This window comes from Diadema antillarum, unplaced genomic scaffold (genome assembly GCF_040938485.1).
Source record: "Diadema antillarum isolate AM-2024a unplaced genomic scaffold, OU_Dant_1.0 seq00000647_RagTag, whole genome shotgun sequence".
NCBI classification, from domain to species: Eukaryota; Metazoa; Echinodermata; class Echinoidea; order Diadematoida; family Diadematidae; genus Diadema; species Diadema antillarum.
Genome location: NW_027271561.1, coordinates 326,676 through 352,923, shown reverse-complemented (window position 1 = coordinate 352,923; position 26,248 = coordinate 326,676). Strand labels below are relative to the sequence as shown.

General features: G+C 39.3%; 1 protein-coding gene across 1 annotated transcript; it reads left to right on the top strand.

Annotated features, from left to right (window-relative positions):
- Positions 1-1,371: 1,371 nt before the first annotated feature.
- Positions 1,372-26,009, top strand: LOC139736442 (X-ray repair cross-complementing protein 5-like). The gene is made up of 20 exons (XM_071647192.1): positions 1,372-1,467; positions 2,692-2,805; positions 3,627-3,807; positions 5,628-5,805; positions 6,812-6,985; positions 7,579-7,693; positions 9,237-9,375; positions 11,569-11,681; positions 12,542-12,742; positions 15,185-15,275; positions 16,608-16,668; positions 17,141-17,210; positions 18,025-18,218; positions 19,488-19,593; positions 20,561-20,633; positions 21,805-21,917; positions 22,908-23,004; positions 23,489-23,556; positions 24,293-24,367; positions 25,540-26,009. The coding sequence occupies exons 1-20, from the start codon at positions 1,450-1,452 to the stop codon at positions 25,552-25,554; spliced, it is 2,196 nt and encodes a 731-aa protein (XP_071503293.1). The 5' UTR covers positions 1,372-1,449; the 3' UTR covers positions 25,555-26,009.
- Positions 26,010-26,248: the final 239 nt, after the last annotated feature.

Here is a 26,248-nt window from a genome sequence, read left to right as displayed (position 1 = left end):
TGTCGTCCTTTCGGTAAGAATGTGTATGGTGAATCGTATATAGGTATGAATTGTGATTCTGCCACTGGTGCAAGGACAAGGTGCGAAAGACGTCGATTATTCCATTTTATCATGTCCGGAATTATGATGCGATTTTACACCGCGCAAAAAGACAACTTTTTGGAAAGGGATATATTTGAAGTCTATTTTCCAAAAATCGGAGTGAATAATTTTCATAATTTGCCGAATTCGTAATTTCCAGAACTTTGTGAATAACTGATGCTACTTTTTGGCCGAAATCTCATCCTTCATTCAGTACGGAATTCAGAGCCACGAAAAAAAACAAACCCAAAAAACAGAAAGCAGAGAGAGAGAGAGAGAGAGAGAGAGAGAGAGAGAGAAAAAAAAAAAGGGCGTCCGATGATGCGATCCACTCGAGATCCTACTCGTATTTCATGACATGCCCGCGCTTGCCTAGGTGACGAAAGCATTACTAATTGCAAGATTTTTCCGTAGTATAGATTATACATACTGTAAATGAATGAAAAGTATAAAATAGCTTGATAAAAAAGTGTATGGTGCCTATTGGTGGTTAGATTTTGAGATCAGTGTTTGAGACTGTATAGGCCTAAATGTTTTCTTTTTTTTTTCAACAACATAGGGCATATTTACACAAGTTCACATAAATGCACAGTTCAATAATATAGAGAGTAGGTAGAAAACTACTTGATTATAAGGCAACACTAGTAGGCCTATAAGGGCCTATGACATTTAAAAAAAAAACTTTATGGATCCTTGAGGGGAATACAAGCTATTAAAAAAAAATAGGGTTAAGGTACAACATTTTGAATAACAAAATATCTGTAATTCTTGAGGTGGACCTCCGGCAATGAAACCAAGCTCATTTCTTTCTTTTTTTCCCACTAATCAAGATATGCCAATGACCCTATTACTCGATTTTTCTGTAGTTTATCATGAATGAAATGGAAGCAGAAACTTCGATAGCATTTTTTTTTTTAAATTTGCATCTGTAAAAACAAACAATTCGTATATCTGAAATTTCGGTGAAAATCCTTCCAAAAAAAAAAGTAATTTACAGGTAATCAGTTAATAAATCGATGTCCTACTGTTCACCCAAAAATGAAGCTATCACGGCATGTCAAAGGAAAAGCAATTCCGCTTGTTAGAGTGTTTTGATTACCGTTTTGTTTTTTTAGGTTTTTTTCCGCTCTCCTTGATAACATTCGGGATGGGCTAGATTCTAAGTGACATTTTTGAGATGCGAGGTTGGCGCCACCCCCCACAGCGCAATGTCGTAGGTATACTACGGAAAATAATAAGGCACATGTTTGGTGCATTTATTGTGCTCAGTTTGTATGTGCAGCGGTAGTAGGTGTCTCGTACCTTGTACAAAGCAGCTTGTCTAGAAGCTAATAACGACTCTGAAACAGAGCGAAGAATACGCAAAGGATGGGTAGTAGAGAGAAGGTAAGCTATGTGTACATTAATCAGTAAAGTTCTTGTGGATTCTAGTATTTTCTCAGGTCACTCCCTCACGTCTGGAAGACTGCCTTCTTCCTTAAGTCGTTGAATCGTGTAGTGAACGAACTCTTTCCTGTAGATTATAATTACACGCGTAGTAGCGAACTAAAATGGAGTCGCAAATTTCTCCGTGTGTTATTTTGCGCGGTGGTACAATATGTATAGAATTGACAGAAAGATCCGTCTGTCCGGAGGAGTCTTTTTTTTTTTTTTAAGGTTATCACTCTCCTCCGTGTGTACTTTCTATAGGAGGGGATCCGTGATTACTGCTGAAGCCAGACGCAGTCCCCGCCGAACATATCCCCGACGACCGGATACAGACTGATCTTTCGGTTAACAATTGTAAACTACTGTAGTGACTTGTTCTTGTTGTTGTTGTTGTTGTTGTTGTTGTTCTTCTTCTTCTTCTTCTTCTTCTTCTTCCTCTTCTTCGTCTTCTCTTCCTCCTTCTCATCGTCCTCATCTTCCTTGGAAGTTGTAGTCATTCTTCTTGTACTGTCTCTAATGAGTAATGTAGTGTAGACGAAACTATAATACACAGCCCTGTCGCTGTAGTGTCAGTAAACAAGTGTTGGCGCACGGGGAGGCTGTGTGGAGCACGGTGTCTGGTCAGTCAGGCTAGTGTAAACGCAAAGACAGTGATTTCCCTCTGCAAGAAGCAATTAACATTTTAGGCAAGCAATTAATAAGAAGCAAGTAAGATGAATTACCTTTTTCTCTGATCAATGGTGATTTGTTGGTACTATTGAGTGCAGTTTTCTTGAGAATACTGCCTGCCTATCACAGTACTAAACTGTTCTGCATGCACTTTCTCGCGAGTCCTAAGGGTTTGTTGTGCAATGAAGTACGAGAATGCCGATGGAGTACCAGGTATGAAACTGTCTGGGTAGTGCAAAGACTGAAATCTATAGCCCGGCCAGACACCGTGCGAACGACACTTGTGTGCAGCAACAGGGCTGTGTATACTCCTACAATGTAGCTAGAAATCTATCTGCTTGTTAGATATTAAAATGTTTTCATTCATTTTCTTTCTTTATTAAATGGGATGTTTGATTGATTTACTGAAATACTATCTTCCACCACAAGTACGTACCTGGTAATTTACACTGGGCGACTGGTACAGTGTGAGTCAATTGCAAATGCGAGTCGATTTTATATTCTCCACCACAGGAAGCCATTGTAATCTGCCTAGATGTAGGGCCCTCCATGAACCAGGCTGCCCCAGGGCACTGCACCAGTCTAGAGACAGCTTGTGATGTCATTACAATGATCCTGCAACGCAAGGTGAGCCTTTCTTTTGACTTTTGTTGTTGTGTTGTGTTTTATTTGAATGCTTCTGTTAATCATATGTTTCGGGTGATTTTGTCCTTTTTCAGCATGTTAATAGTGTATGTAGAGTCCACTAACTAGGCATTTTGTCTATATATTCTACATTTCTATGCTTGAGTCCAAAATGCATTGTATGTATGTGATAATAATCTTTTGGCGAATGGTGATCTTCATTTGACGTATATTTTATAAATTCAAGATTCGCTTCATAAAGCAGAGATTGAGCAAGGAAACAGGAGTGCCCATGACAGCCCACAAAATACAGTGGCAATAAAAGTTGTAGTGCATGGATATCACAGTGGATATCAATGAACTTTACCATTCTCAGTGTGAAATAACTGCTTGAAAAAAGAAAACAGAACATGAGCTGGACACAGCTGTTTGAAATTTTCTGTATGGGTGGAAACAAATACGAGTTGAGATGGATTTATTTAGTATGACCGGTAAGGAAGAAATGAAAAACTGTTACTGTTACTGTTACTGTTAAACCAGAAATATTCATGGCATGAAACTTTAGCGTATTGCCACTAACATCCATTGTGTTGTGTAGACAAAAAACTTACGCTTGCATTTTGCAAATCTTGGCTCCTTACGAAATTGGCGAAACTTTCATGCACATGAAAATTTCTAGTTTTACAATACTGTGGCATTATACAGAATCTGCTCAACAGCAGGTAAGTCCCTCCTCTAATTTTTTTTTAAATTTGTTTGTTTGTTTCTGTTTCACTGAGTATGTTAGAATTATTCTTCATCTGCATTTGTTGGTGTCTTGATAGGTCCTTGCAGAGTCCAAAGATGAGATCGCCCTCCTCCTCTTCGGTACACCAGGTACCGCCAACCGTCTTAGCGATGAGGGGTATGAGAATATCACGGAGGAGCGCCCCTTCAAGATGGCCGACCTGGATTTCATCCAGCACATCCGTACCAACATCCACCCGAGCCCCGTGTCTGGCGATTGTATCCTCTTAACGTTAGCCTTGAAAGTGTAATGACGGTAATGATGATGATGATGATAATACTGTATACGCTGTCATTTCCGTGTACTGATATTTTTGCAAATGAGGAGGTCATGGACATTTTCGTGAGATGTTATTTTCACAAATTGATACAGAGGCTTTCATAAGCGCACTATCACCTTAGTGCATGGTGACATTTTCGCATATTGTTAAATTCGCGGTCCAACTGATTTGCGAAATTCGTAAAAATTAAACCCTTGCAAAAATAACAGCTTATACAGTAACGATAATAATGATGATGATAATGTTGATAATGGAAAATCAATAATAGTGATATTGAGTTCTTGAAAATGCCTTGTACCGTAGGATAGGCTTAGCAGTGAAACAAAAATTTCAGTGTTTATATAACAGTGGCATACAGTTATCAATATCACTTATCAAAAACAAAACCTTTTAATGCAAATTTGAATAAATTTATCAAAATCTGTTATATATTAAAGGGGATGGCTAGTAACCGATCAGTGGGAATCAGTGGGAATGCTGAGGGATGATTGTTCCAATCCTTGTGGGATTCATTTAAGAGTACATAATATATCTACTGTTGTGTGAAAATTATTTGCTTCATAACGGTCTCATATTCGAGTAATGTGCAGATTAATGCCCCGTCACTGACCAGGGACGCTTACCTGGAAACATTAAACTGCACATTACTTGAATATGAGACCATTCTGAAGCAAATAATTTTCACACAAGAATAGACATATAATGTACTCTTAAATGAATCCCACAAGGATTGGAACAATCATCCCTCAGCATTCCCACTGATTCCCACTGATCAGTTACTAGCTATCCCCTTTAAGTGTAAAGGGGAAGACTGTTCTGTATAATGCTGGTGTCATTTTTCCAAAAGCCCCGTACCCTTTATCTGTATTGTGAAGTAGTAAGTTTGTCATGTGTGGATGTACATCAGTGCTCCAGCTTTCTAATAATGGTGCATTTGAACATTTGACTTTCTTAATATGCAGCTTGTCACTGGATTTATGTGAAGTTTCCATTCTCGTTAGGATCTGTCTATGCTGCATTGTACTTGGTCACTCTTTTTGTGTTGATGTGCTGATCGGGTTATTTCAGGTATTTGTTATGTGGTGTACAGCTGTATATCTTGTTTATTATTATTTTCCCATTTTTAGTGTTAAAGCACAGATGGGGCACTGTGGAAAAATATAGCATGAGATTGAAAGGTGATTGTGAGTGATTTATTAGGAGTAAAATAAATGTAAGTAAATTGGGTGACAAGTGAAGTCATCATGCTCATCAATACAGCAATGAGTTCATTAGTGAACTTACAGATAAGTTCACTGTATAGTATTCTATGTTCCTAGGCCTAGGTGATGACACTTCAGTTGTACTGTACAGCAGATTAAGTTCATAAATCAAATCATTAAAGTCACGATGGAAAGTATCGTGTCATATGATATACAGGTAGGGAACGCTGCACATTGGCACTGATCCGACGGTCCCTCACCAGTAAAGATCACTGTTGGACCAGTAACTTTTTTAGGAGTTTACCAGTAAAAAAATGGAAAAACTGGGTACCTACTGGGTACCTCAAGGCTGCACACTAACCCATTTTTTCTACTGGTCTGACCTGTCTGTCAGACCAGTTGTAGAAATGGGTTAGTGTGCAGCCCTGAGGCAGGTATTTGCAGATGATATCATTAGCAATGGACATATGAAAATGTTGTCGTTGAAAGTCACCATGCAATGCCATTCCTGCTGAGATTATCCTTGACGACAAGTTTGCTCCCTGACGCACATCAGGCATTGATGCGCTGGTCGTTGCCATGGACATGATCCACACCGCCATCAGCGACAAGGGGGCAAAGTTCACACAGAACCGCATCATCCTCTTCTCCGACCTAGGAGGAGAGTTCGCTGACGACAAGCTCGAGCAGGTCATCGGAGGGCTAAAGTCCATGAAGACCGAAGTCAATCACATGTGAGTCCTTTGGGTACAAAGACCAGGGATCCCGCTCTGCAGACAAAAGCCTGGGTTCAGGCCCTGGCAGTGTCAAATTTCACGCACGTTCATTTATAGACCAGCTTCTGGCAGCTCTGATTTTCAAGTCTTCTCTCTCATTCTTAGTGGTCTCCCTGGAAGACATTGCATTCAGGGTAACAATGGACCGTGTCATGGAATGGCCGTGCAAAACTGTACAGTCTACCTCGCCTAAGTTGAATCTATTTGGACTGAAGAAGGAGCTTCGACTTGCAGAAAATTCAACTCATGAGGGATTAAAATCAATAGAATATAAAGAGAAGAGGACTTGAGAAGACCTTTGACGTAGACGAGTATTTGGCTTATGTGAGGTTGACTGTAGTCTTTTAGAGCCTTCCCAAGGTTTTTTTTTTGTTGTATCTTTGTATTAAAAATATTTTTCAGGAGACAGCAAATGCCTTCAGAACAGCATGTGTTACACTTTGAAAATCAAATTGCAACTTTTATGCGTAGGAAATAAGTAGAGGAAATATTATTGACCTTTCTATTTCCATCAAATCCTTCTAGATTTGAATGACTGTGGTACTGATAATTTTGATACGTTCATCATACCAGTCATTTTTTTTTCCAGCTACAATGATGTACCTTCCTGTTGTGGACCCACCAAGACTTGTACATTCTTCTCTACTCTCATCCAGTTGTGCATAATATGATACTGCCTTAATGCAACTGATTGACAGATTGCCCTACATCGATGTAAATGGGTACTGAATCGATCAGTGCTTTAGTAGAAGCCATGATTTTTAGCCATCTTTTATCATGGCTACTAACTGATCAATTCAGTGCTTATTTATGTCGATGTAGGGCAGTCTGTCAATCAGTTGCATAAAAACCTCTTGACGGAAGAATTTCATGAATTTGAATAATACTGCTTTTGCTAAAACAATTCTGTAATCCTTGGTCTGATCTCTGGAGTCACACTTCTCCCCTCTCCCCACCCCTCTAGAGGACTCCAGTTTGAAGAGGACGAAGATGAGAGTGAGGACCACGATAGACCCTCTACCAGCTCCAACAGCCGAGGGGGTGGTCCGCAGAAGGCAAAGACCCCCCAACAGAGGGCAGGGGAGCAGCTGATTAAACACATCCTCCAGCAGGTTGACGGGCAGAACTACACTTTCCAGTAAGTTTAGGCTTTATCTCGGCAGAATGAAGGTTCTCTGTGGAGGGTTGTGTAACTTCTCCTTGGTGTGATGCAATACATCCCCCTCCTCTTTCTTCCATTTGGCCCGAATTAATGAAGGTGGTTTCAGTTTAAACTATAGTTTATGCAAATTTCTTCTGCGTAAATACGATTGACAAACAGGCCTATGCGAACAGACGTCCAGCGACAAACGTACGTTGAAACGTACATGTCAAAGGTACCCTTATTTCATGCTTATGTTAGACCAAGACCATGGTCTATATTTGTACCTGTCTAAGTTTAAAGAACCTTTGTGAATCTTGGCCAGATGTTCGGAGTATCAACAGAATGATGAAATAAGCTTAAATTGTAAAGCACTTTTTTATTTTTTGCAAGTACGCTGTGGTGTAAAGTTTATAATTATCAAGAATTATGATCTCAATGTTCTTTTTTTGTTTCCATTCTCATTTTAAATACAGTATATCTTGATAGATGTCTATGTAGCAAAGACACTCCATTATTTTGGTGCTCAAAGGTTATGTCTAGACATAGATATCTGATTTACTCCTTTCCACTTACTACTTTGTTACCAGGGAAGTGATACCAGCCGTCACCATGTTTGAGAAGCGAGCTGTTCGCCCTACACCATGGAAGGTAAACCTTGAGATTGGGTCGGAGCTGAAGATACCGGTGTCAGGATACCTCAAGGTGCTTTTCTTCACTTTCTCCACTCTTTACAATGCACATTGTGTGTGTACCTGTTGTACATCTTTCCCTGGTCGTTTACCCTTTGGCAGTATTTTATTACCTGATTTCTGTATGGACAATCGCCAAGGGATGTATATCCTTCAAAGCATTATTGTCCCCGCCGAACGAGTTCGAGCAGGGGACTATGAAACGGGCTCCGTACGTGTGTGTGTCTGTGTGTCCGTCTGTCCGTCCGTGCGTCTGTGTGTGATCAAAATGTTCAAAATGCTACTCCTTTGCCATTTCTAACCCGATTTTGATTCTGTTTGCTTTATATGATAGCACTACATGGGAGCTTTGAAACTTCTATACAGAATTTCAGTTGCGACCTTTGACCTTGACCTTTGACCTATATTGTACATTTTGCTTCAAAATGCTACTCCTTCGCCATTTCTAACCCGATTTTGATTCCGTTTGCTTTAATATATGATGGCACTAGGTGAGGGCTTCAAAACTTCTACACAGAATTTTGACCTTTGACTTCTTTGACCTTTGACCTTGATTTTTTACCTATATTGTACATTGGCTACAAAATGCTACTCCTTCGCCATTTCTAACCTGATTTCGATTCCGTTTGCTTTATGTGATGGCACTAGTTGAGGGCTTCAAAACTTCTACATAGAATTTTGACCTTTGACTTCTTTGACCTTTGACCTTGATCTTTTTACCTATATTGTACATTTTGCTACTAAATGCTACTTCCAGCGGGGACATATATTACGCACCGCGTAATTTCTACTTTTCCTTGTGTTTCTGGTGTTCCCATGTGTTTTGTTCATATAGTGATGTCAGTGGAGGGGGGGGGGGGGGGGGGGGGTGAGGGGGCGGAGAGAAAAGTTGGCTGTTGACCAGAGATGAATTTTTCAGACACCTCCTCTTATTCTAATTCTTACTTCTATATTTTATGAGTCCTATTTTTTATTTTCATATTCTGTTTTAATACTTATGATGCTATAGATATACATAATTGAATGATATATTTATACATTTTCATCCGTCAGTCATAGATGTTATGATATTTTGTATGAATATCTATGGTATGATTTTCAAATGTAAAAGTTGTAATGTTCCATCAGCTGTGTGACACTGTCCAAAGTGTCTGGTCTAGGAATGAATCATGTATAGTGTTACTTGCAGTATGTAGCAGCCATTAGTATTGTTTTTTTTTTTTTTTTTTTTTTTTTTATAGAATTCATGTTCAGAACATGGACTGCGACATCACAGCATCATTAAAGGGATTGTGCATGGTCTAGGTTCTCCTGAATGTTCAGTACCAAATCAGGCTGACTCGTTGGGGGAGGGTAAAGTCATGGGCTCATGATGCTCATGTCATCAACAATGAACATGCATACTGAATATGGAAGTAAATTCTAACTAGGTGAAAGTAATGAGTGGACCGGTACCACAATTCTAGAACGGGAACAGCATCCGCATCCACACAACCGAAAAGTCCCTGTTGCTATAAATTATTTGGGGATGCGTGATGTCTTCTCTGCACCCTTAGGTGAAGGAGACCCCAATGCGGAGCTGGAAGTCCACCTACCAGAAGGGACCCAACCGGGAGTATACGCCCAAGACCATCCGCTCCAAGCATCTCAACGACGACGAGGAGACGGAGGTAGAGAGCGAGGACATGGTGGAAGGTATGCCAGTATTGTCCGTTTCTTTCGCTTGCAGGTGAAGAGTAAGTTTCTCTGTGTTTGGCCACTGTGGCATAAGGAATATTAGACTCTTGAGTTCAGTTGGAGATACTGAGTTTGAATCTCATCAGGTGCTTTCATCTTCTAATTTTACTCCTGGGCCTCCATTTATGTCAGAGATTGGCAGATAAAATTCACAAATAAGTCTTTAGTATGGATCGGATGTATTCATAAAATATTTAATATTTCAAAGAGCAGGGTTGGTGGGATTGAAGTTAACGATTAATGTAAAGTTTAAGGATGAAATGATAGATGATATGTGAAAGAGCATTCAAAGGGTAGAGTAGTTTCAGGTTGCTGTGGGTCCAATGCGTCTGGAGGGTGAGTGAGGACTTGAGAGGGATTGTTTTTCTGAAGTCCTTGTGTATCACTGTTGTGTTGCTGTTCTAAATGAGCTGTTTCCAGTGGAGGTATGGCATTGGTTGGTGATATTTCATCAAGCTTGGGCAGGTCATATTCAGCTAGAATGAACTTCACAGCAGAAAAAGTTGGGTACAGCAGCTAACAGTGTGAAGGAAGGTATGGTGCTCATACCTTGAGTAGTCTAGGTTGAGGGTTTGACCAAAGCAGTAAAAGGAGTTTATGAAGGTCAATCCGTCAGGAGATTGGGACTAGACTGGTTAGAAGATAGACACTTTCACCCACAGAAGTTATTGGAAGACCAATTTACCGGTTTGGATAAATGTGTTTTTGCCTAATCAAGTTAGGCAATCATGCTTTTATGAGAAATTGTAATATGGTCACCCCATATAGAGTGCGAGGTAGGCCGAAGGTGTTCCATAGATGTGCTGATTGCAAGGGCATGAGGCAAAGAGTATTGTCTTCAGTACTAGAGAGGGATTAGAAGGTTTTCAGCCCTGTCTTAATGATGGAGTCAGCTGGGTCAAGATGGGTCCCAGACTTTTTTTATCCTGAGATGTTCGTAGGATGTTTTTTGTTGAGTGGTTGAGCCACTCATTGTCAATTGCAGTCGGTTGTCAGATCTTTTTCAATTCATCACCAGTATCGCACTCTTTGATGGGTTGATCTTGTAATGCCACTTTTCAGGGTAAGACTGTGTCACCATAAGCATCTCCTGGAGTTCTCTGGGTGTAGAGCTCAGCAGCGCTACATCATCTGCCAGAAGGATAACTCTTTGAGTATCTATTGAGGGAAGGAGCATCGGAAGTCTCTATCGCATAGCTCTTTGATGAGATTGTTGATGAATCTTGTGTGGAGGGAGTTGGAAAGAACTCCACCTTGACAAACTTCCTGGGTGATATGGAAGGACGACGAGATTCTCTCTTGCCAGTAGACTCTTCTTGCCATCCCATCGTACATATTTTGAATGTACATGCATCTATGCTAGCAGGTCTGAGTCTTCCCAGAAGTCCCTGATGCCACACTTGATCGAAAGCCTTTTCTGCATCAAGAAAGGCAATGAAAGTGGGTTTCTTGGAGACACTGTTTAATTCGATGACAAGTTCAAGAGTGAATGAAGTAAAAATTGGCAGGTATATCCCTTATGAAACCCAAATTGAGGTTCGTCAGGTATACCTGGAGATGAGAGCTGTTGTTCAAGGTGCAGTTTTATGCAATGCTCCAGGAGCTTGCCCAAGATGGAGATGAGTGTGATCCCATGGTAGTTTTTTGTTTTGTTTTGTTTTGTTTTGGTTTTGTTTTGTTTTGTTTTGTTTTGTTTTGTTTTGTTTTGTTTTGTTTTGTTTTGTTTTGTTTTGTTTTGTTTTGTTTTGTTTTGTTTTGTTTTGTTTTGTTTTGTTTTGTTTTGTTTTGTTTTTGTTTTTTTTTGGGGGGGGGGTCCGATAAAGTTGATGCCTTTACCTTTGTGAAAGGGGAGGATAATGCCTTCCTTGAGGAACTATGGGCAACACCCTTGCTTGATGTTTGACATTCAGTACTAGTAGAAGCAGCCTCCATGCGCACATCTCCAGATTTTTGAGATGCTGCGGGCTGGTGTTATCTGGACTGCATGCTTTGCTGGTCTTTAGTCCGTTGATTGCTTTTCATACCCTTTCAGGGGCAAGATTCGAAAAGCCATAGGGTATTTTCTCTCGAAAGACCAATGAGTGTATATGTACATACATGTATATGCCATCCTCCAACCCTCTGTCTCCTTGCCTCCTTCCCCATCGCCAGGCCATCGCTACGGCAACGACATCATCCCCATCTCCGAGGAGGACAAGAAGAACATGGACTACCAGAAGCCCGGGAAGGTCATGCAGGTCTTGGGGTTCACCAAGGACACCAACGTAAGTCAACCTTTTTTTGTACCTCATGTTTTCCTGGAAGCACCTGACACTATACGGTTGACTCTTCATTCCAGTTTTTGCATCGATGATGGTCCTTATATAACATATAAATGCATCCTCCAAATTGCCATAAGATGATTCTAATGCAGTGGCTGCCCAGTGGTAGACACCAGTGTTAAAGTGTTTCTGGTCTTTCTCCTTAGGACTTCCTAATGGAGAGGGCAGATATTATAAAGCTTCTTCCTGTTTTGTTCTCATCTTCATTCTTTTCATATGCATGCATTTTTTTTTTTTCATGATATGGTTAATGGCCTCTATCTGTAGCCAATACACGAATCAATAAAAGTTCATCAACGCAGACAAAAGTGTTGGTAAGAAGTGTCTGAACCATTCAAGGCAGCATATTGCTGCTCAACTCTTCTCAATAATTCATGAAAGATTGTCTTTAATCTTAGCTCAACTTGATACTCATATTACAAGATTTTCCACGTAATGTCCCTCGTGTGTGACCAAGTTCTATTTTGTGAAATTGTTCATCAAAGGAATACTTGACCATGGTCAGTAGGGCCATGACATGGGCTGCTTCCCTATCAAACATTTTAAAAGCACAGTTGCAGCTTGGATTAGTTGCAGTTACCATGGCAGCAGTTGCGAAATAACCAATCGACTGTGAGCTTCGAGATTGCTGCCATGGTTACTGCAATCATTACACTGTACAAGAAATCACAAAGCCTCTGGCTGGCATGCGTCTGCCAACTCCTGCAAACGAGGGCACTAGATTCAGTGTTTCAAGTACCGATATCTGAGAACAACCTTACAAAGCTCCTCCCATTCTCATATCTGTTACCATGGATACCTAGATCAAGAAGCACCACCAGATGGGTTCCAGTGTGTACATCTTTGTGCCACAGCCCGATGACCAGGCGGCGGCAATGGCCTTCTCCGCCCTGACCAACGCCCTCTATGAGACCAACTCTGTGGCCATCATCAGAAGGGCGTATTCGGCTAGCAGCAACCCTCGCATCGGATTCCTGGTCCCGCATATTAAGGCCAAATATGAGGTCAGTAGCAGTCGGCCCTCATCACAAACAACATCAACAACAATCAAGATTTTTGTACTCTGTAAGAGCTGTTATTTCTGCAAGGGCTTAATTTTTTTTATGCAATTTCGCGAATCATGATCAGGACACAAATTGAACAACACACAAAACTATCGCAAGGTACAGTAATTGGTGGAGTGAAGGAGAGCATCAGTGTCAAAGCACAGAAATGTCTCTCAAAAATGTATGTGACCTCGTTCACAAAAATATCTGTACATGAAAATATGGGTGCTACATAAGCACTTGCCCGATTGCCCGGGGCAAGTGAAAATCAAATTCGGGCAAGTGTTTTTGAACAATGAGAACAAATGCTTGCCCGAATGGGCAAGCAAAAAAGTTTTGAAGACATCGTTTTTTCACTTATTCCCCCCAACAAACCCACAACAAAGTCAACCATACAGAAGCCCAACAATAATGGCTGTTTAATGATGCAACACATCATTTCAGCAACTTTCCAACACTTACATGAAGAAGCCCCAATACATTTCAATGGCAACACTTGATCAGACCAAGTTTGTTGTGATGTTTATTCAAGTGATAGTGTTTTATTAGGCCCTTGACTTACACATGATTTTCTATATTATTTCCTTATATTTTGGACTTTCTTTTTGGGCAAGTGAAATTATTATTCGGGCAAGTGTTTCACAGCAAATTTGAAAATCTGCTTGCCCGACTGGGCAAGTGGTAAAATAAAGTTATGTAGCACCCTGAAAATGACAGCTTTTACAATGTATTTCAGAATTTCCCTGTCGTCATTTCTGTGGCATAGTTTTACATGGAAGAATCCCTTCCTACCAGATGTTTTCTTGCATCCTAGAATCTGCTATTGCTGGTGGATGTGAAAGGAAAACGATCACATCAAGGAGGTTCTAGAGAATGGAGTCACAACTGTCTTATTTCCTTTACTAGATGTTCGATGCCGCCGCTCAGAAATATTTGAAGCATGTGCCAAATGGGATCTGCCACGCAGATAGGAAGACAATTGACTCGTGTCTCATTGCATAATCACCAGTCACTTTCAAAGGAAGATATGTCTTTGTGATGGTAATTACTTTTCGCTATCCCTTCTTATAAAAGGTAGGTGGTACAGACACGAGGATGCGCGAATAGAAATTGAGCAAAAAATGCTGAAATAAAGATGAAAATTACTCGACTGGGCATACCCGGGCACTAATCTGATATATCTATCAATAAAGAATTATACTTGAAGATTATTCCATATTAGTTTCATTTGTGGAAATTAAGCGGAAAAGTGATAAAAGCAGCTTTCCAGGATGGTACAGTTTTAAACATTTTCACATGATACAGTTCTGATTTACACTTTTGCGCAAATTTCTGGACGGAATTGACTTTTGTTTTACATGCTTTATCAATACATAAAATTTCATTTCATTTAATAAATAAATAAGCAAAATATGGCCAACATTATGATAATGTTCAAAATGAATCTTCAGATTGCTCAGCAAGACGGCGGCGTGGAACATCGATCATCAAAGGGACAAGTGCACCTGTGGAATTATTTTGTACATCAGTAGAAATCTGACAACTGTTTGAATAATTGCAGCCAGTTGGAACTCCAATGTATTAAAGGGACTGTACAGTACTGGTTGAGGTAGGGATTCATGTTTTGAACATTCCTAAGTGAGATGATGAAAAGCCTCTTATGAAATATGAAAGAGCATGTAATTTTAAGAAGGATTCAACGTTTATTTGATGAAAATTGGTTTTCAAATGGCTGAGATATCCAAGAAAGTGCTAATAATAAAAGGCGACATGCCCCAACTTTATTAGTATCTCTTTGTTTCACCTTGTTTTTGGATATCTCAGCCATTTCAAAACCGATTTTCATAGAATAAACTTTTGATACCCCTTAGAACCGCATGCTCTTTGACATCTCATAGAGTGGTTTCTGAATATCTCTTAAAACGTTAAAAGCTAAATCTTCACCTCGACCAGAACTGTACACACCCTTTAAACCTCCTTGATCACATATTTCATGGGTGTAATGATTTGCTAATTGGGATTTGTCAAACAATTTCATGACTGGGTGTTCTATAATTTTGCATTTGAGTACCACAAAGCAGGAATAAGAAATATGTATTCTCCCTCTTTGGAGAAAAGCATAGTGATTTCCCAGCTTGGAGACAGTATTAGGCCCATTACAGGATGCCTAATGCGAATGGTTACTTTCGTGAATATTGGTTGACCCGAGCACTTTGCGAAGATTAAAATGCTGCAAAATGCACCGTGAATACAGGACATGTCTGTATCATTAACTCATTGAGGACGGACTGATTTTGCTACAACACGCATTACCCAGAGACACTTGCCCGAGTATACTCGGGACTCGTCCTCAACGGGTTGATTACCCTTTAATATCTGTTTGTCCGTTTCCCTTCACAGGCCTTATTTTACATTGAGCTTCCCTTTGCCGAGGATCTACGAATGTACACATTCGCCTCACTCGATAACAACAAGAAGTGCAAGCCAACTGGTAAGTTCAGTTTTTGTCTCCCCGTAAATGAAAGAAAGAGAGTGAACAGCATCAGCAGCTTTTTCCTGTTCTCACTCATTCAATAGTGTATGTATGCTGATGCAAGTGTAAGTGTGCATTTGTGCGTATGTGTGTATGTTTGTATGTGTGCTGATATACATGTATAATGCGCTATCACAAAAGCCATACAATGTTCAGAATGTGACTGTATCCCCGAACAGAGTTCGGTGGATACTATGGATTTTGCCTCGTTGCGCCGCCGCGTCTGCCGCAGAGATTTTCTTGTGAGCACTCTATCAGCCACATTTCTTAATCAGATTTTCTTCAAATTTGGCAAAAAGGTGCATTATAGTGAAATGAAGATGCCTCTTGTTTTTTATGGTGGCGCCCTCGCTTGTTCTGTCTTTATACACGAAGCAGTAAATTTTTCAGGGTCTGCTTGTGTATAATATCCTGGCTGTGTTTCTTGACTGATTTGTTTTTTTTTTCCAAATTTGGTATGTAAACATATAGTCAAATCTAGACACCTTTACATATTGATACTGCTGCCCCCACTGTTCTATCTTTTATAGGGTCAAAGATCACCCTGATCAGGACAAAATTTGCAAAAATGCTTATTTATGCAATAACTTGATTGTTACTCACTGGATTTTATGCAGACTTGCGAAGGAGGGGTGTATGAGTGGTCATTCTATAGTAAGACACAACAGTTTGTGGTGAAAAACACCCAAATAGCAAACATTGGTTCCCAGTTGCCGTATTATTCAACGGTTTAACCTACAAAAAAATCATCCTAGTGGGGTATGGGGGGGGGGGGGGGTTCGGGGATACATGTGCTCGATCGGGTCCTCTGGCCGAGTGCTCTAGGTTTGTTTTTTTTGTTTTTTTTGCAGATATAATTTTGTCAGATGCTAAGCTCTCAATTAATTTGCTCTGCTTCATTACAAGGAAAATATTCTCAAAAAGAATTTAGTGTTAAAAATCTGTAAAGATATTTGCCAAAGTCAGCTTTATTTGCATTTTCCTTCATTTTCCTTCATTTTATGATCTTTAAGTGGGTGTCGTGATGATGCACCACATATTTTGGGTGTGTGTGTGTGTGTGTGTGCAGATGTGTTTTTTGGCCATGATTTAGCAAAACAATGTATCGGTTAATTCAAGATATCCATGATTTACAATTAAACACAGTTACCTCTCCAGTTGAATTTCTTTCCACGATATGTTGTCTGCTAGTAGTGGCTAACAGTCTTCTGCTATCTAGGGTAATCAAGTAATTGTGATGAAGTTTTGTTTTTGTTTCTTCTGTAAACTTCTGGACTCCTTTTTCTGCAGATGAGCAGTTGGAAGCCATTGATGGTCTAATTGATGAGATGGACTTAATGAATGCCAAGGAGTGAGTATATAGGCATTAGTATCTAGTAAATCATTTCATATTCTTTTTGCTAGGATCTGAGATTGTAAAAATGTTTCATGCATGTGGATTAACCATATTTCAAAACCAGGAGGGAGAGGAAGAGTGAACCTTAACTGGCACCTTTGAGACACTTTTTGCAAAAAAAAAGAAAAAAAAAATAATTGCCCTGGAACATCTATTATGAGAAAGCTTTATACATGTGTAATACATGTTTGATTTTTCTTGCATTGATTAAGATGGTGATTCAACATTTTAGGCATTTTTTAGGCAAAATAGAGATAGATTAAGAATCAACAGGGTTTTTTTATGTTAGAGAGCACATGTTGTATTAAAGGGATGGGATACTCATTGATTTGTGCAGTTAATTGGTTATTTCTAATAGTCTTTCCATCACCATGCTATGATGTTTTGATAATAATTGATACTTTTTACATTTAATTTATTTCCATAGGGATGAAGATGAGGATGAGCCACTGAAACCCAAGAACACCTTGAATCCATATACCCAGAGACTGTGCCAGGTAAGCCCCATAGATTTACCTTCATGGAGTGTGAACGCACCCAAATCAGTGTGAAAGCATGATCACTGAATGGATTGTTCACTCTCACATTCCATTCAATGCCTTCCATTGCCAGTCATTTACCTCTGTGATAAATTTCTGTGTGGTCTGTTCTCAATTTGGTCCATGTCCTACTTCATTCACTGGTTTAATCCTTTCTGTGCCAGGGACTATGGGTAGTGTGTATAAAGTTCTGGGCTTTTCAATACCAATCGGCATTCAAAGCACAATATGGGAGTGAAAAATCAGGAAGTGAGAGAGTTAATCATAATCTGGCAGTGTGACTACTTTTTGGCTTCTGGATTTGGATCTTTGGTTGTGTAACTAATGCAAAAATTGATATTGCAAAGACAATATTTGTGATGACATGGGAGTGGGGTTGGGATTGAGGAATTAATAGTGCATTCCCAAAGTGCATTGAGCCGACTTTTAAGTCCCTAATATTTAGAAATATTCTTAAATTTGTGGACGTACTGGCACGAGGAGTACAATGTTCTTCAGTGCAATTATCAAGGCTATGTGATTGCTTTGCCCTGCCCAGTATCCTCGACATGACAAAAAAATTTTGTAGACGTGATAGAAAGGAGTCACTTGTTCCATGCATGATGCAGCCCCAAGCAGGATGTATTTCCTTGTGTGAAAGTCTTTGTCGATAATGCCATTGTAATGTTAGAAACAGGTGGATGCATTTAATCAGTAGACTCTACTGTATTCTACCCCTGCATCTTGATTAACTAACATTCATATTTCCTCTCTGCCTGTGTGTTCTGTCCAGTGTCTGATGCACCGTGCCCTGAACCCCGATGACCCCTTGCCGGACATCCAAGAGGCCATAGCCAGCTACCTGCAACTCCCTAGGGCGGTGGCCGTCCGCTGCGAGCCCCAGGTCGAGAAGGTCAAAGGTCTCTTCAAGCTGGAGAAGGTCAAGGCCAAGGAGAATGTGACGGGAGACACGCTGTGGAAGGCAGGGTGAGTCGCAGGGTTGCCTGGACCGCATCCCAGACCCAAGTTTGAGAAGACTGGTGGGCTGCGTTCGAGCGCTCGAAAGTGAACTGAACCATATCGTATTGTACGTTTGCCAGATTAGGAGCGTTTGAGTGCTATGTGGAGTTAACGTACCTCAGGACTTATTTTTTGACTCGAGTCAGAAGGGTCACACATTTTTTCCAAACAGGGTCATGCACCTGGTGGGCTTATAAATTATGCTACATACAGGTGTCCCTAACCAAAAGAATTAACTCCTTGTATTATGATGTAGTGTTTTATGTGCGCATTCTTCTCATGTCAACAGTTGGTACGGTATGCTTTTGGACCACTTTTCGCCCGGGCACTCGGTGACATGGTACAGTAGAGTACTGTAAGCATTTGGAGCTCATCGGGAAGGGGTCCACTTTTGGCATGGTACGGTAGGGTACAGGATGGCACAATATTCTTTAGGAACGTTTGAGCGTTCCTCTGGCATGAGTACAATGGAGTATGCTTAAGGAGAGTGCTCAAACATGCACATAGACCTTGATAAAATGGTCTCCAGGAGTGAAATAAAACAAAGCAAAACTATTAATTATTGCCATTGAGTTAAACAAAATGAAACGAGACCTCCTAATGCTTCAATATAAAAGTGCTTCTGTTGAGTTTCCTTTGAATAATGAAATGTGTTTTCCTGTTTCCCAGTACCAAATGACCAAGAATCTCCTCCATAATAACATCATTGCAAGTGTGATAAAATAATGAATAATAACAAAAGTTTGACCTGCTGTCTATTACCTGACCTCTCAATTTAGGGCCGTGATGACCCTGTTTGAGTTCACAAATTCAGACACATTTTTCCCAGTTCGGATTTCCCCGTAAGAGTAGAAACTTTTGTGTGCTTAGTTTTCCATACTGGGCCAATTTCGGTGAATGTGTTTACAATGGCATTAATAAAAATACTTTTCTACAAAATCTGACATCTCCAAAGAAGTTTCTGAGTTATTATTCATGTGATATTGTGGTCAATAGCAAAACTTGCACAGAATTTCCACTCACGAAACATTCCGTGTGTAAATCACTGTATGACTTTTTACTCATAGCAACAAAGCATGGCCATCATGACCAATAATGTATGCAAGGTAAATACATGAAAGGCCTGATGTTTGATGCAGTGTAACTGCTGAACTTGTAAGATCTATGGTGCAGATTGTGTATCAATTTTCTCTTGGTAATATTGTTAACAATGAGAGTGGTGTTCCTCACCGACAGAGACCAGACCAATGGTGAGCCTGCATCCAAGAAGGCCAGGATGGACGATGATGCCAACGATGGTGATCTGACCCTGGCCGGAATGACCAAGGGTGCAGTGACCGAGGTGAGATTCGCCACAGCAAATCTTTTTAATGGTATCAGTAGTAGAAGTGGTAAGAATAGTTCATTGGTTTAGAATGATAAGGGCGTTATTAAAAGTTGCCACTAAAGCTACAGTGTTCGGGGCACTTTAATGCATTTATCATTCTCACCCGACGAGTTGTATTAGTAGTGGTAGTAGTAGTTCAAGCAGTAGTAGCAGTAGTAGTAATAAAAATAGCATTTATCCTACTTGAAGAAGTAGTAGTAGGTGTAATAGGAGTTGTAGCAGTAGGTAGTGCTTGCACAAGAAGTACATATGTATTAGTACAGGGGCAATGGAATGGGGGGGGGGGGGGGCATCTGCTGCTCCCTTAAAAAAAAAAATGTACACAATATGAATAGTACTGTATACGCCACATATCTCAAATTCAACTCTCTTGAAAGTGGCTGAATTTGCATTTGAGATCCACATTTGTTGAACTGGGCAAAAAAAAAAAAAAAAAATCATTTTTGCAAGAGCTAATTTTTTTATTTCAAGTGATTTGTTTTGACTGTCACGTAAGCATTTCCCTTTTTTGGTCCTTCTGCATATATTAAATTAGGCCTCTCTTGTGGAAGAAAATATATAGTAACTGGTATTTTGTGTATCATTGCCATTAGTGCTGTTGAGTGAGGACAAAAAAATAATGTTTTGGTGATTTTCAAAGGCATGTGCTGAAAGGAATACTTTCAGTCTTCAACACACTTTCAATTATTATTATTATTATTATTATTATTATTATTATTATTATTATTATTATTATTATTGTTGTTGTTGTTGTTATTATTATTATTATTATTATTATTATTATTATTATTATTATTATTATTATTATTATTATTATTATTATTATTATTATTATTATTATTATTATTATTATTATTATTATTATTATTATTATTATTATTATTATTATTATTATTATTATTTGTCTTCTTATTGCTTGAAGGTTGGCACCGTTGATCCGTGCGGCGATTTCCGTGCCATGATCTCGCAGAAGGACGAAGACAGATTCAAAGAAGGTAGGTTTTCACCGACGTTATTCAATAATGATAATAATAATAGTAATTATATGATATAATCTATTTGTGTATGCATATTTGCGATTGTATGTTCTTCAATATGTACGTAGATTAGTCACCTTTTTCCAGTAATTGCATAGTTATTGCTTTGGATAAACGTGTCTAAGATTAAAGGACAAGTTCACCTTCATAGACATGTGGGTTGAGTGAATGCAGCAATATTAGTAGAACACATCAATGAGAGTTTGAGGAAAATCGGACAATCCGTTCAAAAGTTATGAATTTTTGAAGTTTCTGCTCAGTCACGGCTGGATGAGAAGACTACTATAGCTTGTGATGTCATATGAGTACAACTATATAAAGAAAGTATAAAGAAAATTCAAGATATTCTCACATTTCTCACATAATAAAAGAACACTCGACTTCTCTCTTTCAGAAGTCAGGGGAAATAATATTACCCCTAACAAATGTCAGTAACATGTCGAAGAAATGTGCACTTTATTCAAAGAGTCAAGTTTTGTGAAATTCTCTTTTTATTCTCCTTATATTGTTATACGCATGTGACATCATGCACTGTAGTAGTCTTCTCCTCCAGCAGTGAGTACACAGATACTTTAAAAATTCATAACTTTTGAACGGATTGTCGGATTTTCCCCAAACTTTCACTGATGTGTTCTACTAATATCATTGCCCTCACTCAATCCACATGTATATGAAGGTGAACTTGTCCTTTAATAAGTTACATCACACTATGCTGCCATGTTTTATGTACCTCTTCTCTGTCTGTCTTGACTGTGAAGAAATTTCTAAAGAGAAGTTACAAAATCTTAAGCCCTTTTTATTGTATTTAAATTGCCAATGTTTGCAAGGCTGTACAGATTTCTGTGAGTGTTGCGAGAAACACCCTGCACACCCCTCAAGCCTAACTGCTGTCAGCTTCATGACAACGACAACAACAACTAATTACTGATAATGCTGTTATTGTAGCTATCAGTTGGTTTGAAGTGCAACTTGGCAGGCATAGAGGTGAACATCTTTGTCGCTGCACTTTCCAAATAAAAAGCTAACAAACAAGAAAACATGCTAAACTGATTTCATCATCGTGAGTATTCTACCATCCTGTCTTGATGCTGATGATGGACATAATTATTATGATCATTTCCCATGGCAGCTGCCAAGCAGATGGGTGAAAGGGTTCTGGAGCTGGTGCGGAAGTCGTTTGGAGCTCAGCTCTACTCCAAAGCCCTCGAGTGTCTCCGAGTCTATCGCGAGGAGGCCATTAAGGTAAGCCACAGATGGAGGATTCCTGCGTGCTGAGATATCAGATTACCCGGTTCCATACTGAATTCTGAAATCCCCATAGAGTCAATACACAGGCCACCAGGTTCCCACATGGAATGGGTTAAAGAGGAAATTTCATCCTGATATTATGTTGCTTTGCATTAAAACGGACAAATCAAAGAAGTGCCCAATAGATCAGTTAATGAATATCTGGTGAATAAATCAGACACATAAATAGACATGAATTGTCAAAGTTTAGAGATGCCAACACTTTGGCATCTCAGTGTGATCCATTTGTTTGGCAGCTCTCCATTTAGTTTGTACACAAAATTTCACCAGTTTTAATTTTTCTCTCAAACAAAATTTTTCTTCCGACCCGTTCGTGGTGTATAATGAGAGTTGTACATTTTTGTGTGTCCTCCTCAGATAAGTTCTATCAATGCCCATATCTTTGAGAAAAATTAATTGTGGAGAAATTTGTGTACAGAACAACATGGAGAGCTGCTCCGCACCTTCATCACACAGAGTTACAAATTTGATCATACACTACACATTTAAGATGTTAAAACATAAACCTAAGTCTCTGTCGTCTATTGGCATCTAAGATCTTATCAGGATTTTAATGTAATATCAACACCCATTTTACAAACTTTCTGAGAGAAATGGAGAGTAGAAGGGATTATCTGGGAAATTTCCAACCATTTAACTAAAATGCTTTCCTGATTATCCAGCGAGTATGACTCGCATCGAAACTTCAACTTGTACATCAATTACCAGGTATGAAAGGGGTGTATCTGATTAAGCGTTACCCGATTATGTAGAGACTACTGTATCAACATTACATCAATGTTACACAAGGGGGAATCTGGGGTATCTTTAAGGCCTTAACAGGGGGCGTGGATGGCATAGTCCTATGCTTTTTCTATAACACATTTCAGTATTCCCTCTACGCATGAACCACTAACATTGTATCATTGTATTGTCGATTTGCAGTTGAGTGAACCGGAGACCTTCAATGATTACATCAGGAAGCTGAAGGAGGAGCTGAAGGAGCTTCAGAAGACTGATTTCTGGCAGGACGTGACCAAAGGTGAGTGTTAGGGTAACATACAGGAGCCTTTATGGAGGGGTTATAGGGGGTAAGGAGGGGGGTAGGGAAGGGGGACGGTCTACCGTGAGGGGGTGCAGAGAGGCATTTTGGGGTCACTTAAACCTTATGTTTTGGTATGGGTGACCGTCCAATCGTGTCTTTCATATCTATCACAGTACCTATTTGAGAAGACCTTTGCAACACCCATCTCACATAGACACCTGCCTGAGTATACTGTAAAATGAATGTTCGCGTGCATTTTAATTTTGTGAATTTCGTGAGAGCCAAGATTCGCGAAATTAAATGCATGCGGAAGTTCTTGTTTACACTATATGCTTTGAATGTTCGAGAATATCGCATTTTACAGTACTTGGGACTAGTATCAACGGGGTTGATAGAACCAAAAAAAAAAAAAAAAAATGTGTGCAATTGAATGTATGGGCCTTACAGTGTAAAGTATGTTTCCTTTGGTTTAACATTTCAGATAACGTGACTCTTATAGACAGCTCTGAATCCAGCGACAGTAAAGTAACCAGAGAAGAGGCCGAAAAGGTATGTATTTTTTTTTCTCTCTCTCTCTCATTGTAAATATTGTAGAAGACATTTTTTTCCCTTTGTTGTTATAGTTGTGGTTTCTCTCACAGTGGTTTTTTTTTTTTTTTTTAATCTTTAGGCATACAGTTTGGCTTGAATAACATAGAATTGTGCAATTGGGCTAATCTGCTGCCACAGAAGCGGTTCCCACACTTTTCCAGCATTTATCTGCTGATACAAGCAATATCAAGTGAGGTCAGCACAAACTTTATTATTATTATTGAAGTAGTAGTTGTAGCAGTAAACGAAGAACAGAAGTGTAACCTTAAAGAAACAAAAGTTGATATAAAAGTTAAAAATTTTTAACTTTTATATCAACTTTTGTTTTTTTAAGGTTACACTTCTCTGTGCTCTCCTGCCAAATTTTAGTGTAGAAAAAAAAGTTGCCAACCAAATCTTTTTCAGTTTTGAAGATAATTCTTGCCTCATACCAACTGTAAGGATATTCATAGCCTCATACTAAATTCCAACGATTTTCAGAGGTGAGATAGAAGACTGAAGAAACGTAGCGAAATCCACACATTTACATGCAAATAATCTGAAAGAAACAACAGGATCCTTCAGTTCTGATGTTCATTGAGCATGGATAAAAATATCTTTTTAAACGTTGGGATGTATCATTAATGGCATGGCGATCAAATCACTACATTTTGTAGTATGTGCTCTTTAATCTTGTTGCCATGTTCGATTGCAGTTTATCCAGGAGGAGGAAGTGCCAATGGAGGAAGAGCCAGCCGCTGCAGAGCCTGAGGAAGATGCAGATGATTTGGTGAGTTTCTTGTGTTTATTCTCTTTGGAATACCTTGTACATACATTAAGCCAAGAGCAGCAATAAGAAGTCGTTATAATATTGTATATGTTTACCTCATCATATACCAGGTTCATATAGTACATGTACAAGGTGCTTCCTTTATAATGAACATGGTTATAATGACATTTCATTACGATATAGGGCCCAAAATCATTATCATTAAAGTCTATGGGGCCAAATTTCCTGTGGCTGTTATGAAATTTTGATATAATGAAAGAAAACTGCTGGTCTGGAGGACTTGTTATGATGTGAGTTGTCGGTATATACAGTAGGACCTCGATTATCCGGACATTGATTATCCAGATTCTCTGTTATCCAGACATCGACTGGATGACTTTTGTTTTCCTTATGTTTTCATGTATTTTCAGTGCCAAATCTCACTCAAAACGAACACCTTTTCAACCATATCGTGCAAAAACACAACGAGACATATTCCAATCATCGCAACGGACTGTAACTTTTAAAGTCAGTTCGTGAGACAATGTCAAAGACTGGTGCAGCTCTTGTCACTGGCACTGAGTGCACAGCAGTGGTTACAGTACAATGCAACGGCAGTATTTGACGAGTCGCAATTTTGATCTCTCGCGGTCAATATCAATCAATCAAACAAGACATGAAGCGATATTTTACTTGTATTTTGTTTTATTTCCGTCTCAGTTTCTGAAGTATGAAACATGACAATGTCATGCAGATAATCATAATGTTAGTGAATTGGTAATAACACGTTGTAACGTAATCCTTACTATGCTTTCTTTGCCAATGGAAACAGATGTCTAGAAACTAATTGTCAATGAAAAGAGATTACCCAATCCCCTTAGTCCCTAATGTGTCACCATGGCGTTCCAGCACATTGCCATATCTGAATGGGCTTGCTTTAAACTTTATGATTATCCTTGATAGGTCAAGCTGTGATTGATTAGTGAATGCTGATGATAAAGCTTGGCAAGTTAACCCTTTTAGGATGGACGGATTTTGCTCTAACACACATTTCCCAAAGATACCTGCCCGAGTATTCTCTGTACTTGTCTTCAACGGGTTAAGCTAAGCACATAAGGGTTTATGTGGGTGTTTGAAGTGTGCAGAATTGCAAGATATAAAATGTCCCTTGTATTTTGCCCCATCCTTTTCAGCTTGATATGATGTAAGAGACCCAGAAAAGGCCAGGAATGAGAACATTGGAGAGGAGTTGAGGATGTTGGAGAAGAGTCGAGGGAACCATGGCAACAGAAATCATTCCTCCATCACGGGAAACAGCGGCTTTACACATCATAGGCTCCCTCCACATCTCTGCTGCAGCAGCTCTTCTCTCGTAATGTCCCTACCACGTCATGAGCACTCCTGAACTGGCGTTGCTGCAACAGACAATCAACACACAACAGTACTGGATTCATAGTTCTTTTGTCATGCGTATTATGTCATGTTGTGATATCAATACTTATGCAGAAGACAGGAACGTGCCTTAGGAGCACACAAGAATTCTAAAAGTGAATGTAAATCCCTGCTCATAACTAGACTAGGGCTGCTATCTGGGTATTTTTTAAATGATATTTTGTATGGTTTTTTTTTCTGCTTCAAAAATTAGAAAATATGTTTTTGTAACTGAAAGATACATGTCTTTTTCCTGAAATTTCATGCAGCATGCAATGCGTGCACAAAAAGTTAATTTACCAACCAAAATGTTACTTTTGATTTTGATTTTTTTTTTTGTTGGTAGTAATGCAAAAACAGTAAATGAAAATAATGCACATTCTTGTGTTCTGTATTCTTTGCATTCATTCCATGTCACTATCATGAATAATACCCTCTTTCATGTGCTAAAGGAGATTGCCTGACAGATGT